The 14,699-nt window shown below is 44.8% G+C and overlaps 1 protein-coding gene across 1 annotated transcript; it reads right to left on the reverse strand.

The window, feature by feature from the left end:
- Window positions 1-416: 416 nt before the first annotated feature.
- Window positions 417-12,642, reverse strand: LOC6560709 (protein suppressor 2 of zeste). The gene is given in 8 exon segments (XM_032735016.1): window positions 417-1,065; window positions 2,764-6,042; window positions 6,045-6,732; window positions 7,616-7,856; window positions 8,253-8,435; window positions 8,505-8,601; window positions 8,687-8,916; window positions 12,554-12,642. Coding segments are annotated over 6 exon segments (4,650 nt in total). The 5' UTR covers window positions 8,856-8,916; window positions 12,554-12,642; the 3' UTR covers window positions 417-1,065; window positions 2,764-2,770.
- Window positions 12,643-14,699: the final 2,057 nt, after the last annotated feature.

The raw sequence follows: 14,699 nt of genomic DNA on the forward strand, positions 1-14,699 counted from the left end.
CCTTTTCATTTGCGTTCTACGTGTTGTTATCAGCTTGAAATTTTCCATTTACAAACTAGCAGATACTCTTGGCCGATTAGTTAGCTTACCTCTTTTTGGGGGTATACATATATAGTAAAGACATTCGATATAATTGAGTCATAATTTAGTAACGAGTGCTATTTGCTGTAGTTGTTTCTTAGGATCGGATCACTAACTGCTATAGGAACATATTGAGAAGGGATTACCAAGTTGATTTATTATAGCACTCGTTATTGCGATAGCGACGAATTGGTCGACAATTGGCTGAGCAACGAGTTCAACTCGTTGTTGCAAATCTGCTGATTTGCCGTTAGAGTATCTGCATTTTGTTGTTTAGTTCTTTTCTTTTTTTGCATTTGATATTTGCTGATATTTTATAATTCATTTTCGTTCGCTTTTTTTTTGCTATGCCAACAACAAAATCAACAACAACAACAGCAGCTTGCTTTGTGGTTATTTATTTATATTTCGCATTTTTGTGTCAGCTTTTTTGCTTTTGCAGCTGTTGTTGTTGTTGTTGCTATTGCTGTAGTTAGCAGATATACTACATACCTATATATATATGTACATACCTATATGCATACTACGTGTATATATATATTTCCATTAGGTTTATAATTTATTTCGAGGCGTACTAATTCCAGGCGCAAATATTTGCACATTTATTAGCATGCAAACATATATATAAATATATATATATATCTACATATATATGTGTGTGTGTGTGCGTATTTTTTGCATTTGTTTCTGCAGATGTGTGTAAGTATCTTGTATCTTGTTGTATGTGTGCGAATTGGGTTAATATTGCTTGTCAAATGAAGGTATTTACGGTTAAGTTGCAAGGCCTATTCGCTGCAGCGACACGTGACGAGTGGCAAGTGGGCGAGTGACGAGAAAGCTGACCTTCTCCGTGATTCTCAATCGATTAAATCCGTTCAAACTGTAAATCGAATTGGAGCTCGCATTAATTGCTGTTGTTGGTTTGCTGTAGACTCTCCAGTGGCGCCACGAGATACATTTGCGTGCCGCACATCCATAGAAACGCTGCAACGGGCGAGAAATAAAATAGATATATATATATATATGTATATATAAATAAAAGTTCAAGAATGAAAATTGCTATTCATGGATGAAAATACGGAATGATGTAATGTCCGAGCCGAATGCGAGAATGATAAACTGAACAAATGGGAGAGAGACTGCTACGAATGCGGCGGCTGTTCATTAAAAGGCAAACGCAAAAAACAAAAACAAAAAAAAACTACAAAAAAACAAGCACTGCATAAAAGCAACTACAAAATAAATAAAAAGAGTTGTTGTTGTTGTTGCTGTTGTTGTTGTTATAACGGCAAAAATAAAGCAGCGCTCGTAGGAATGACCGACCCAACGAACCAGCGAATGCCCGAGAAAACGACCCAAGAGCAAGAGCAAGAGCGAGAGTGACAGAGAAAGAGAGAGAGAGAGGGCGAGAGGGAGAGAGCGAGCGACAGAGCACGTGAGCGAGCTAGAGAGAGAGAGAGAGAGCTAGTGTTGTGGTATGTAGAGATGGGGGAGAGGTGAGGAGGAGTTGAGGCTAACGTGAAAGATACACGTTGACGAGCTGTGCCCGCTAAATTTGTGTATAATGACTACTTGAGAAAAATGAAAGAGGAAAGGCAAAAGAAACAACAAGAAAAGCAACAACAAACACAACAACAAGCACAACAACAACAACAACAAGACGAAGAAGAAAACGCGCAAACACGAAATGTAATTTGTATAATTTGAGTCTCTTTTTTCTGTTGTTGTTGTTGTTGTTTTTTGGTTGAGTGTGGGAAACGCGCCAAAAAGAAAATATATATATATATTATACACAGCAAGAACAGCAGCAACAAGTAATAGAAAGAAAAAGAAAAGGAAATGAAAGAAACCCATTTGACTTATAAGAAAAAAAAAATGCAGAAGATATTTAAGCTTGGCACAAAAAAATGCCACGTTTTGCTTCCCATTCAATGGGAATGGCAATCCTAATGAAGATCGTAATAAATTATGAACATATAATATATAAATAAAGCAGATAAGATAAGCAGATAAAAAAGTTGTTTAGTTAAGCTTTTCTAATAGCTTTAAATAGGCAAAAAAAAGCACAAAAATAGCTCGACTCGTTGTTGTTTTACTTTTAAAAATAGTCCTCAATAGGAATGTGAAATATGTGAAATATGCCAGATCTGAAAAGGTCACATGCCAATCAGTTAATAGAAAAGTAAACAAATTTTTCTTGGGAAACAGCTTTTCCACTATTCGCCGCATATACAATTTTCTCAAAAAGAACCAATAATTTAATTTGGCAGTCTACAATTTCAAATTTCAAATTCAAATTGTGGCAGCACTCAAAAAAAAAAGATGAGCCTATTTAAATGAAGTAAAAACTAAAAAAAAAAAAAAACCAACTAAAATTAAAATATATATTCTCGATTTGAGCATAAAAAGTGAACGGAGCGAAGAAGAAAAACAAAAAATATAATCAAATTCTTTGTTTGAGTTTGAATCTTGAATCAAGTTTGTTGGCTGGCTGACTGCTGATTTGCATACTCATTTCACGAAGAGCACATTCTTGATTCGATTTTGTAGATATTAAGTTAAGATTTGCATTCTTAATTTACGCTTGAATTTCTTCCGAGTCATTAGCTCGGCTCAAATATTTCAAACTCTTGGCTTAAAGAGGTATTTTTTGAATTTTGTTTGTTTGCTTGTTGCACTTACCTGGTGACTAAGCGGAACTTGCCACCGATGCCAGAGTGTCGGTGGCGGCAATTTGTACAGGCGGCTTTGACATTGAATCGCTGCTCGCATTTGCCACACTTGGCATCGGCAGCGATGGCAGCGGGAGTGTGGCAGGTGTTGCAGTTGCCGCTGTTGCTGCTGTTGCTATTGTTGTTGCTGCTGCTGCTGTTGCTGCTGCTACTGTTGCTGCTGCTGCTGGCGCTTTGGCATCCGTTTTAGCCACATTAGCCGTACTGCTGCTGCTGCTGCTGCTGCTGGCGCCTTTTTCCAGTTCCGGCGTTTTGGCTGCTGCCACACTAGAAACAACAGTGTTGTTGTTGTTGCTGTTGCCCGCCTGTGGCACAAGTGGCGCCTCCTCGGCGAGTGCGGCTGCCTTGGCCTCGGCGAGTATGTTCAAATTGGCAGCAACTTGATCGATGGTTGTCGGCTTTTTTATTGCACGCGGCGAGGTGGCTGAAGCAGTGTTGCTGCTGCTGTTGTTGCTGCTGTTGCTGTTGTTGTTGCTGCTGCCGGGACTGAGCTGTGCTGTTGTTGTAACTGCTGCTGCTGCTGCTGCTGCTGTTGGCGCTTTGTGCTGCTCATCAGCCTTAACCGTTAGCGGCTTGGCTGCAATTGTTGCTGCTGCGACTGTTGCAGTTGCAGTTGTTGTTGCTGCTGCTGCTGCTGCTGCTGCTGCTGTTGGCGTCGCCTGATTGCGAAAGGCCAACGCTGAGGGATTGGGTATGCTGCGCACGGATGCATTCTGTGGCCGCACCAACGCATTCTTTGGCTTATTCTCGTACATGTTGCCGCACTTCTTTGAGATCGAGATCTTCTCGCGCGCCGTCGCCGACTCGGACAGCAAATGCAGATTTTGCAGATCATCAGCAGCAGCGGCAGCGGCAGCGGCGGCAGCAGCAGTTGCTTTTGCAGTTGCATTGTTGTTGTTGCTGCTACTGCTGCTGCTGCTGCTGCTATTATTGTTGTTGCTGCTGTTGCTGTTGGCGCAAATGTTTTGCTTGATTTTATTAAGCGCTGCCTCCAAACTGTTGCTGCTGCTGATGCTGCTGATATTGTTGCTGTTGCTGTTGCTTAAGGCTGCTGTTGTTGCCGGCTGCTTGGCGCTTTTGCTGCTGCTGCTGCTGCTGCTGCTGCTTGTTGTTGTCTGCTTGCCACTGCTGCTGCTGTTGCTGCTGCTACTGCTGTTACTGTTGATGTTGCGTCCTGTGCCTGCTGATAAATCAAGTATGTCAGCATCCTTGGCAATTGTTGCTGCCGTTGCCGCTGTCGTGCTAGTTGCTGTTGTTGTCAATGCTGCTACTGTTGCTGCTGCTGCTGCTGTTGTTGTTGTTGTTGGTGGTGGCCGAAATTCGCGCAAAGTTGTTTTCGACTTGTCCAACAGTTGCGCTGCGCCATTGGCAACAGTTGCTGCTGCTTGTGCTGCTGCTGCTGCCGTTGCTGCTGCTGCGACCGCAGCAACTGTTTTCTTAGCATTCACTTCAGCTTTGGCTTTGGCTGGAAACGGACTGCGCAGATTGATTAAGGCTGGTGGCGATGTGCGATAAGCAGCATTGTTGTTCAGGTTCAGGTTGTTGCTGTTGCTGCTGTTGTTGTTCAGGTTGCTGTTGCTGCCTCGTTGCGCACTGAGCGCCACCGACAATGGAGGCGATTTCACCATTGCCGGCATGGACAACGGCGGCGATTGTGCCGCGGCCGCGGCTGAGGCTGAGGCTGAGGCACGCTTCGTATTCTGCCTGGGCAGACCAACAGGTGGACCCATTAGACGTGCCCCCGCCGCCGTTGCACCCGCACCCAGACGCACAATCTCCAGCGCCGGCAGTGTGGTCTCCGTGTAGGGATAAGTCAGGCCATGCAAGGCACTCGCCTGGCCGCTGTTGCTCGGCCTCGGCGTTATAGTCAGCGTTGACTGTGGCAGCGTCAGACTCAACCCGGCGGGGCACAGCATGGGCATGTTGCTGCTCATCGTCGTCGTCGTCGTCTTGGCCAGCTCCGGTCCATACAGACGCATCTGTGGCGCATAGCTTTTGGCTTTGTTGGCGGCATTTAGCTTGTTTATCTGCTGTTGTTGCTGCTGCTGCTGCTGCTGCTGCTGGTAGTCGAGGCGCGGCTGCTTTGCGAGCAGCAACTGTTGCTGGGTCTCGTCCAGGGATAGCGAGCGTTTGGGCTGCTTGTTGGCAGCGCTGGCTATCGAGCTGGGCGTGGAGAGGTAACGTTGCATATGATGCGGCGGCAGCGGCGCTTGACGCATCGGCGTCTGTGGCACAACAAAGTGCGGCATCAAAGTTGGTTTGCGAATGTTGTTGTTGTTGTTGCTGCTATTGTTGTTGTTGTTGTTGGTGAGCTGCGACGGCTTGGCAGGCTTGGGCTGCAGTTGCTGTGGCGCAGGCTTCAACTTTATGGGTGCGGCAACAGGGGCAGCTACTGCAGCAGTTGCTGCCACTGCCACTGCTGCTGCTGTAGCAGGAGGCGCAACTATTGAAGCTGTTGTTGGAGCTGCTGTTGCTTTGAAGGCCTTAAATAGGCTGGGCGGCAGCGGCGGGGAGGCGGGCAATTTCAGCTCCTTCTTCTCAACAGCAGCAGCAGCAACAGCAGCAACACCAGCAACACCAGCAGCAACAGCTGTGTTGCAGTTCGAATTGGAGTTGGTGTTGGCTGTCATCAGGCTGTTAATGCTGCGCGCCTCCTCGCCCAGCGTGCGATTGAGTGCATCCTGCTGGCTGGACACGGTCGCCACAGCGGCTGCCTGCTGTTGCTCCTGCAGCTTCAGCTGATGCAGGGCAGCCAGCTCACCGCCGGCCAGCGAGTGGGAGCGCTTCAAGTCCAGCTTGTGCGCCTTGTGATTATGCGTTGTGGTTATTTTCATCTTCATTTTGCCATCCGTTTGCGAGGAGATTTCCGCATGGAGTTTCTTGCGCTTGCCATTCGCATCCTTTGGCTCCTTCGAGTGCTTCTTCTTGCGCTTGCGATGCGAGGAGGATGTGGAAGATGTGGTAGACATCGAGGTAGAGGTGCTCGCATCGGCAGTGCCATTGGAGCCATTGGTCGAGGAGGAGCACGAACTCATTGGCGATGCATTTGGACTGTATTTGAGTGCATCCTGCGGACTGGTAACGACAGCAACTGTTGCTGCTGCTCCGACTGCTGCTGCTGTTGCTGTTGTCGGCTCAATCGGTTTGAGTCCAATATTTTTGGCATATGTCTCCAGATCGAGCTGCTGATGCGGCAGCACCTCGCACGACTGCTCCAAGCGCGCTCCGCCGACTTGGGCATGGTTAGCTTGGCCCTCATGCTGTTCAGCTCGATCTTGAGCTTGGGCAGATGCGACTGCGGCGACTTCTTGTTGGCCGTCTTCAGCTCGAAGCCGCCCTCATCGGCATAGCCAGCGGATTTGCTCAGCTGCGATTGCGGTATGCTGACCACAAAGTTTGGCTTGCAATTGCCCGCCAGCTCCTCCGGCTCCGGTTCGCTCTTCACACGCAACAGCGGCGCTGGTGTTGGAGCCGGAGTTGGAGCTGGCGCTGCAGCTGAGCTCGAACTGGAGTTGGTGCTGGAATTGGAGCTGGAGGAGTTGCTGACGCCATAGTCGCAGTAGCGCATATCGTTGCTGCGCAGACTCTTGAAATTGCTGGGGGCATAGGCTGGGTCATCCTGCTGTTCCCGCTTGTTGGTTGCCGCTTGGGATTGGGTGCGCTGCTTGCTTTTGGCCAGTTTCGTTGTGGATTTGCTGCGCGTCGATTTGCTTGTGGCTGGCAGCAGACGCGACTGCGATTGCGATTCGACATCATCCGCAAAGGTCACCGACTTGCCACTCTTTGCGGCAGCTGTGTGGGCAGCAGCAGTCGAACTCAACTCAATATCCTGCTTAACCTTTGACAAATTGTTCTCATCGTTTTTTATTGTCGCGCACTCGTAAAGCAAAATCCTATATCGAAATGCCATCGGCGCATGCTGTGGAAGTTGCAAGAAAGGGGGTTGCAAATTGGTCATCGAAGTTTTAATACCCTTTCACATCATTTACAGGGGAGATAAAATAATACTATGCTGATCCGATTGGCAATGCTAAAAACTTGCCAAATTATTCAAAGACTTGTCAAGGTTTGAGTCTAATCAAAATCGATTTAAAAATGAAAAGTTTGCTATAGGAAAAGGTTCCTTAAGAGGCAGGTAAACGATTCCTTGATCATAATATTCCAGGAGACATATATCTTTGGTATCTTAAAGATATATTGGAAAAGTTTTATTAAAGGTTGGACGTTTTTTTAAGCTATCTTGAAAAGAAATACAAGTTTTACAAGACAAGAACTCAATTTTGGATTATTAAAAGAGAAAGACGGAACTTTATTTGGACTCATTCGGATAACTACACAAACGATTCCTTGATCATAGTATTCCAAGAGATATTTGATATCTTAATGATATATTGGAATGATTTTATTAAAGCTTTCAAGTTTATTTTAGGCTATCTGGAAAAGAAATACAAGTTTTACAAGACAAGAACTCAATTTTGGATACTATATTTGGATTCATTCTGATAACTACTATAAAGAAAGATGAGTTCACATAAATTTCCGAGCATTTCGTGAGGAGCTTTTAATAGGACTTGCCATGAGCACAACCTTGGCATAGCCTGACATACCCTGGCATACACTGTACAGTGGACATTCTAAGGGGGGGACACTAAACTGGCGGCACAATCCGATTTGCCAGCGGCTAATTTCAAGTGCCAGGGACAGACACAGGCACAGGCACAAGGACAGTTAAATTCAGCATAAACCCTCCCATCCCCCCCGGGAAGCGGTAAAGATACGTGAAAAACAAGTCTGAAACTCACCCGCTTCCACTGGTAACAATAGCCGACGTCCATCAGCGTAAAGCTGGGCGGCAAAACCTCATCCTCATACGTGACCTCGACCTCGACATGTTTGTTCTCCGCATCGATGTCGTACTTGGAGCAGAGAAACCGCTTCAGATGCACAACCCTCAAGTCGGCGGGGCACTGAAGATAGCAGACGGGCGGCTTTTCGCCAGCCCCGCACTGTTTCAGCATTGCAGGATGATATTCTAGGGATAAACTGGCCACAAAAGAAAAAAAGCAGAAAATAATTAAATATATATAGAATATAAGGAAGAAGTTTCATAAAGCTTAAATACAGCTTAAATGAATAGGAAATGAAAAGAAAAACTTTGCTTGAATTTACGCAGATTTAAGTGACTCTCAAATATAGTTAAAGTTTAGTATTTTAGTAGTTAAATAAACTCAAAGAAAGAATAGATTTCCACAGATTTCGATAGGAAACAGGCAAGAAGAATTGGGTTAGTTTGCCTTAAGAATTTAAGTAAGCTGAAAAGCAGAACACGCCTTAAACTAAAGAGAAACTTTGCCAAAGAAATACAAATTAGAATAAACCAAGAAAACTAAATAAGTTGGAATTAACTAAGAAATAGAAAGTTGCTGAGTAATAACGCACCTAATAGGCTCTCCGGGCGTAAAGAACTCCTGTTCCTGGTGCTGCTGCTGTGGCCCGAGCACATCCTCCGCATCCTCAACCAGCTCCCGGTGCTGCTCCTCGAACTCAACGAGACGCTGGCATTCGCGCTGATAGAGACCCGGCACCAGTTTATAAATCAGGGCGCGCATTGTGTCATCGGATCTGCATCGGGATTAGGCAGAGATGGAGATGGAGAAATGGAGAGAGGCAGTGAAGTAGTTGTGCACCTACCTGAGATTATCCTCGCTGATCTGCTTGCCACCGCTGCCCTTGCACTGTGGGCAGTAAACATCGCGCAACAAATGCTTCAATATGCAACTGCGACAGTCTGCAACGGAAATTGTGTTGCATGTGGGTTGTTTTTGTTTGAGACATGTGGGAATAGTTGTTGCAAAGATGGCTGCTGCACTTACATGTGTGATAACAATAGTCAACGGTTGTCGGCTCTATCATATAACCCTGACAGATGCGACAGGTCATCAGGTCATTGAACTCTCTCATCTCGTGGACAGCTCCGTCGCCTCCCTCCAATTGGTGCTTTGGCTGCGTTTTGGCTGTGCTTGGCTCCGTTTTCAGATGCATTTTCTAACTGTGTATATAGCCTCTATATAATTTGGTATCTTTTTTCAGATGCTAGCATGTCCTGCAAAAGATAAGCTGTTAAAGGAGTTGCCCGATTGGTCTCTAGATTATATGCAGATTTTTCTCATAAAACTCAAATTGTTGTTTGTTGTTTAAAGTTGAAAGCAGCACAAAACCTTTAAATATTGAGTTTGTTTAATAGTTTTTTGCATAACTTAAGAGTTGTTAAGAAAACATCGTATAATGAGCAATGTTGGAGTATTTGTCAAATTTGTAATTGCTGGATTTGATTAAAAAGATGCCCAAAAAGATATAGTCTCTAGGAATGATCAGTTCACATAGATCAGCTAAGACTTTGATCATCTGCTGAATCATGAAATGATATATGTATATATGCTTTATAGACGAGATTATAACTGATTTATCTGCTTCAACAGTGGTGACAAAATAGGACAACCTTTTGCACATTTATTAAAGACTATTTTGATAAATGAGTTGGGGGCTGTCTTTATGAGGCAGCACGCACCATGTGAAGAAGACCATGATGACCACCACAAGCTGTTGCGACTGCGCAAAAAATGAAATAAAATCAAATAAAAATAAAAACGGGTGGCAAAGACACAACATAAAAGCTTTTAAAGCGCCACATGGACAGCAAAGACAAAGGTAAGCAACAACAGCAACAACAACAACAGAAACAGAGAATGAAAAAAAGTAGCGAAAAAAGCCAACTGTGAGAAATAACATAAAGCAAAATCACATCGCCAGCAAACGCGGAGACCAGCGACCAACAAGCAACACAACCAACACAAGCAACACACAACTGGCAAACCATCATCACCCATCAACCATCAACCATCACCCATCAACCATCAGCCATCAACATCATTGTGGTCGGGTCGGGTCGGGTTGGGTCTACGGGTCTGCGTCTCCGTCTCCGTCTTCGACTCATCGTTGGTCGTCGTCTGTCGTCAAACAAAAGCCGCACATAGAGATGACTTAATGTGTAACTATGTAGCTGTTACTTTGTATCTTTGTATCTGTATCTTTGTATCTTTGTATCTGTATCTGTATCTGCAGCTGTATCTGCAGCTGTATCTGCTCAACACACACAGATATGGCAACGTCAGCGGCACTAGACACTAAACTTTAGACTAGTAAGTCAGCCATCCATGAATCGGAACAATGCCGAAACACACACAAAAAAATAAACAAAAAACGAATATATGAAAAAAAAAAAAAAAAAAAAGAAAAAAAACAAAAAAAAAGAAAAAAAGAAACGCAGAAACCCAAGAAGCAAAACCCATACGCAGAAGGCGTCTAAAGAAGGGGCTAAGAAGGAGGGGGCTGCTGGGCTTTCGGAGGCACAAGCGACGCCCTTCGTGCCACACAGAGGGCACCCTACAAAAGCTTACACACACACACACACACACACACACAGAGAAGCATTTGTGCACTCGACGTGTGTACTTGAATCTAGTTTTAGGTTTTGCCTCCTCGTCGACATCGTCGTCGTCGTCGTCGTCGTCGTCGTGCAAACGAATAAAGTACGAAAATTACGCTCTTGTGTGTGCCCTACACACACCAACAAGCATACACACACACACACACACAAACACATACGCACAGTCAGCCAGTTGATGATGATGATGATGAAGATAATAATAATGCTGCTGCTGATGATGATGATGATGATAATTATTATTATTATGTGGGCAGCGAGTTGGATCAGCAGGTTGGAGAGCGTCTCTGTCTATGTGTGGCAGAATGTATGCCACACACACAAACGAGTAGCGTTAAGTTGATGAAGATGAGATTTGAATGGTGCAACATAAACAGCAAAAGCAAAAGCCACAGCAAATGTCATGTTGTTAACATGTCTACAACATACCACTATATATATAGTATAGTTTATATAGAATGACTAGTTCGTCTAACCACAAACCAGGGGGGGATCAGCAACTAGTCCTTAATGTGGTCACTGACTATTTGCCTGTTCAGCTTGGTCTCATTTTAATCATTTCGATTATTGTAATTTATGCTTAAATGCATATTTCTTATCTTGATTTATCAGTTATTGAAAAACATTAAAGAAACAAACAATTTTTGATGATTTATCTTAATATTGTTCAGCTCGAGTTATATTTCAACTTTTTCTTACAGTTCTTTAACTGTGAATGATTGATTTCTAGCTTAAGATTGATTGACTTATTTATCTCTGATGGATTTTTTGCTTGGAATATGAACTCTAAAGCATATGTTAATTCATCCTTTTGTGGCAAGCATAAAAACGAATCTTTTAATCGTAAATATGGCAATAAAACATATTAGTTTCCAATTAGAATACTCAAGATATATTTATATATCAAGTATAAACGATTTAAGGCTGTGTAGTTCCATATTGAGAAACTCTAAGATTCTTATTATGATTGAATTTTTTACTTAACAATTTTAAGACAAGTGGAAAAAGAAGAATTTGTTTCAAAAGGGTTTTCAAGTAAGCTCAAATCAAATAAAAGAAATCTGGCTATGATGATACCTATATATATATATATATATATATATATTATATAGATATCCGTTTTTGGGCAGCTGTTCAGTCAACTCCCCCACAACGCTGGCCACAATCTAAGCTGCTGTAGGGCAAATAAAAGTCGCCTTGGCCCGAAATGCGCTGCCCACTTTTTTGCTCTCTCTCTCTCTCTCTCTCTCTTATTTGATTTTTCTTTTTGTAGTAGTTGTTGCCCCGTTTGCCTTTGACATGTTTCTGCTCTTTGCACGTCACACGCTCACGCGAAACTGGCACGAAAGCAGCTTGTAAAAGGCAAGACGAAATGACAACAAGCCGAGCAGAGAAGCTGCGATGCGATGCGATGCTAGCAAAACAAAAACAAAACAAAAACAACAACAAAAAACAGCAAGCAAAAAAAAAAACTAAAAACAAAACAAAACAAAAAGCGAGCAAGGCAGGCAGGCAACAAAAACAAAAGCGTTTCAAATACAGCTGGAAAGTAAGCCAAAACAGCACACAAGGATTGACGTGGGGTCAGCCAGCAAAAAGGATAGAGAGTGGGTGGAGCAGGGGGGTGGGGTGAGTGGGTGTGTGTGTGTGTGTGTGGAGTAAGAAAGCTGGACACAGCAGTAGTTGCAGGAAAATGCAAACGTTGCCGTGTTTCTAAAAATGAGGATAATGAGAATGCGAGGCGGCTCCTGAGTAAACAAGCTGAAATGCCATTCATCAGCGACGCCCACGCCCACGCCCACAAGACAGAAAGAAAAAAAAGTAAAAACAACACCCACTCACATTGAGTGCTATGCTAAAGTGCCCCACTGTGCCGGTCTTTTATGAGGTGGGTGGTGGTGGGTGCGATGGCTTCAATTGACAACGTTGATGACGTCTTCAACGCGGCTGACGTATTAGTTTACGAGCAAGGCTCAAACCAACACACACACACACACACACACTGACGTATAGGCGCATGCTGGCTGTGACGAAATATGGCCACAGCTTGCACAGTGGGCAGAGTTTTATATTTTTGCCGCGCTGTTATCGCTATCGAAACGAAAACAATAATAACAACAAATACGGCAACAGCAACAGCAGCACCAACGACTGGCGCCGGCATAAGCGCACTTTACAACAACAGCAACAACAACAACAGCAACAAGCCCGCCGGGTGGTTGCTACACACACATACTCAGTTATAGACACGACGCGCACGCAACAAGCTTTGCCGAGAAATAATGTTACAGCGAAAACGGAAAATTGAGCGTAAATATGTCTACAGCACTTGTAAAGATGAACGTGCGCTCTGTCCACAACAGCAGCCGCTGAAAATACAACTGAATGCCATGCACGAAATTCAAATGCTTCGACGCTGCGTTCGTATTGTGCTTGTTGTTGTACTGTCGTACTTCGTGCTCGTACTTCGTACTTCGCCGCGCAATTGAGGCGAAACGAGCAAACGAGCGGCTACGAAGCGCAGACGACACAAATTTGTATCTATTCGCCGCGGCAACGCAACGCAACGTAACGCAGCAAGAGAGCCGCCCCAATGTGGGCTGTGGGAGAGAGCGTACGAGCGAACGCGGCAAAACCAAAAGTCAAAACAAAACTTTCTACAATTTGCGCGCGCGTGTATTCGCCGTTTCGCCGCGTTTTTCGTTTTCGGTTTTGTTTTTTTTTCGAAATCGCCGCCGCCGTGTGTCGAAAATTCCAATACGACGACGACGACAACAACAGCAAACGCACACCACTTGTCACGTGTACGTGTGTTTACAAAATTTTCACACACACACACATAGACAGCAAGTATTTTTTTCGTTACATTTCGCCGTGCTCGCCGCACAGTCAAAAGCAAAGTGAAATTTTCTTATTAGAAATGTACACACAACTGTCTTCAGTTTCCAAACGCTTAGCGCTTTTCTGCCAGCCAATTCTCCAAAATTGCGACGCAAATTGTTTACGATTTACAATAACTGCGTCTGTTAGCCGGCTGCTTAGAAGCTGGCAGCTAAAATTGAAAACAACATTTTACGCACAAGCATAAATCGATTCGAACCAAAAATGATGAACTCTTCTTCTTACTTTATAACACTTGCCGACACACACATACACATACATGCGGTGTGTGCGCGCTTCTTTCACTTCAGCTGCTACTGCTGCTGCTCTTATCGATTTCTCATACACGTTTTTATTATCACGAACAGCGGCTGAGATTTTCAAAGCTCTTACTCTCTGTCTCTATCTCTCTCTCTCTCTCTATATGTGGCACACTCTTGCACTCTCACTCTCCCTCTCTCTCTCTCTGTTTTGCCGAAAGCGGACAAAAATTGACTTTACTCCGTCCACAAAGTGCACGGCACGAAAACTGTTCAAAGACTGATTCTGATTAGACCTGCCAACGATTTCGGTACCGTGCTGCCGCTGTTCGCGTCTGCGCCCTGAGAGCCCCTCGTGAGAGCGAGAGCAGGCGAGAGCGAGACAAAGAGATTCGCTGTTGCCGTTTCGCGCCATTGCTGTACCGCCCACCCTGCGGCTGTCGTGCGGCTTGATTGGCTGCAACTGCCATGCTCGGCCACTTCGGCTCTGGCCCGAGCTCGTCGTGTCTCTAACTCTGCCTGTGTGTGCGTTGCGTTTCGCTGCGCTGCCTTTACCTTTTTGGGGTGGCTGTGCGTGTCGCTCGTGTCGGTCGGTCTTCGTGAGCGTGACTGTGTGTGCGTGTGTGTGTGTGTGTTCGCTTGTGTGGGTGCCGTTTTTAATTGAATTCAACTGTCAAATGAGAGATTAACGCTTCTGCATTGACGCTGGCTGAGACAGCGGCAGCGACGTCGTCGTCGGCAATCGTGCCAGCTACGTATTGGCCTTGGTGTTTATAATTATCGCGAATTCTCGTTTGTCGCCGTCGCCGTCACCGTCGCCGCTTTTGCTGTTTCTCGCTCACTCCTGTCCGTTTGGGCATTTTGTGAAAAATATGAACATGCTCGCATATATGAAACTCATCTCAATTGGGGCCATATGCAAAGGTGTCATCCTCTCTCCTCTGCCTCAATGTAGCTGTCTCTCTGTGTATGTGTGTGTGAGTGTGTGTATATCTGTCTCTTGGCTGTATCTGTGCCTGTCACTGACACCACTTGAGACCTGATGTCTACTTGATCTTACGCTCGATTCTTGTTTTGACAGCCGACGGGGCCAAATAATACCAGTGGGCGGCGGCGGGGGGCGGTGTCGAATCACACACAATTTATGCTCACTGCGAATTTTTTATGATTCGAATTCAATTGAAAACGACTTCAGCGCCTGCCAAAAATTTGCATTTCAAAGGGTTTTGCTGACGACGACGG

The sequence above is a fragment of the Drosophila grimshawi genome, unplaced genomic scaffold, assembly GCF_018153295.1.
Source record: "Drosophila grimshawi isolate 15287-2541.00 unplaced genomic scaffold, ASM1815329v1 contig_1369, whole genome shotgun sequence".
Lineage (NCBI taxonomy): Eukaryota > Metazoa > Arthropoda > Insecta > Diptera > Drosophilidae > Drosophila > Drosophila grimshawi.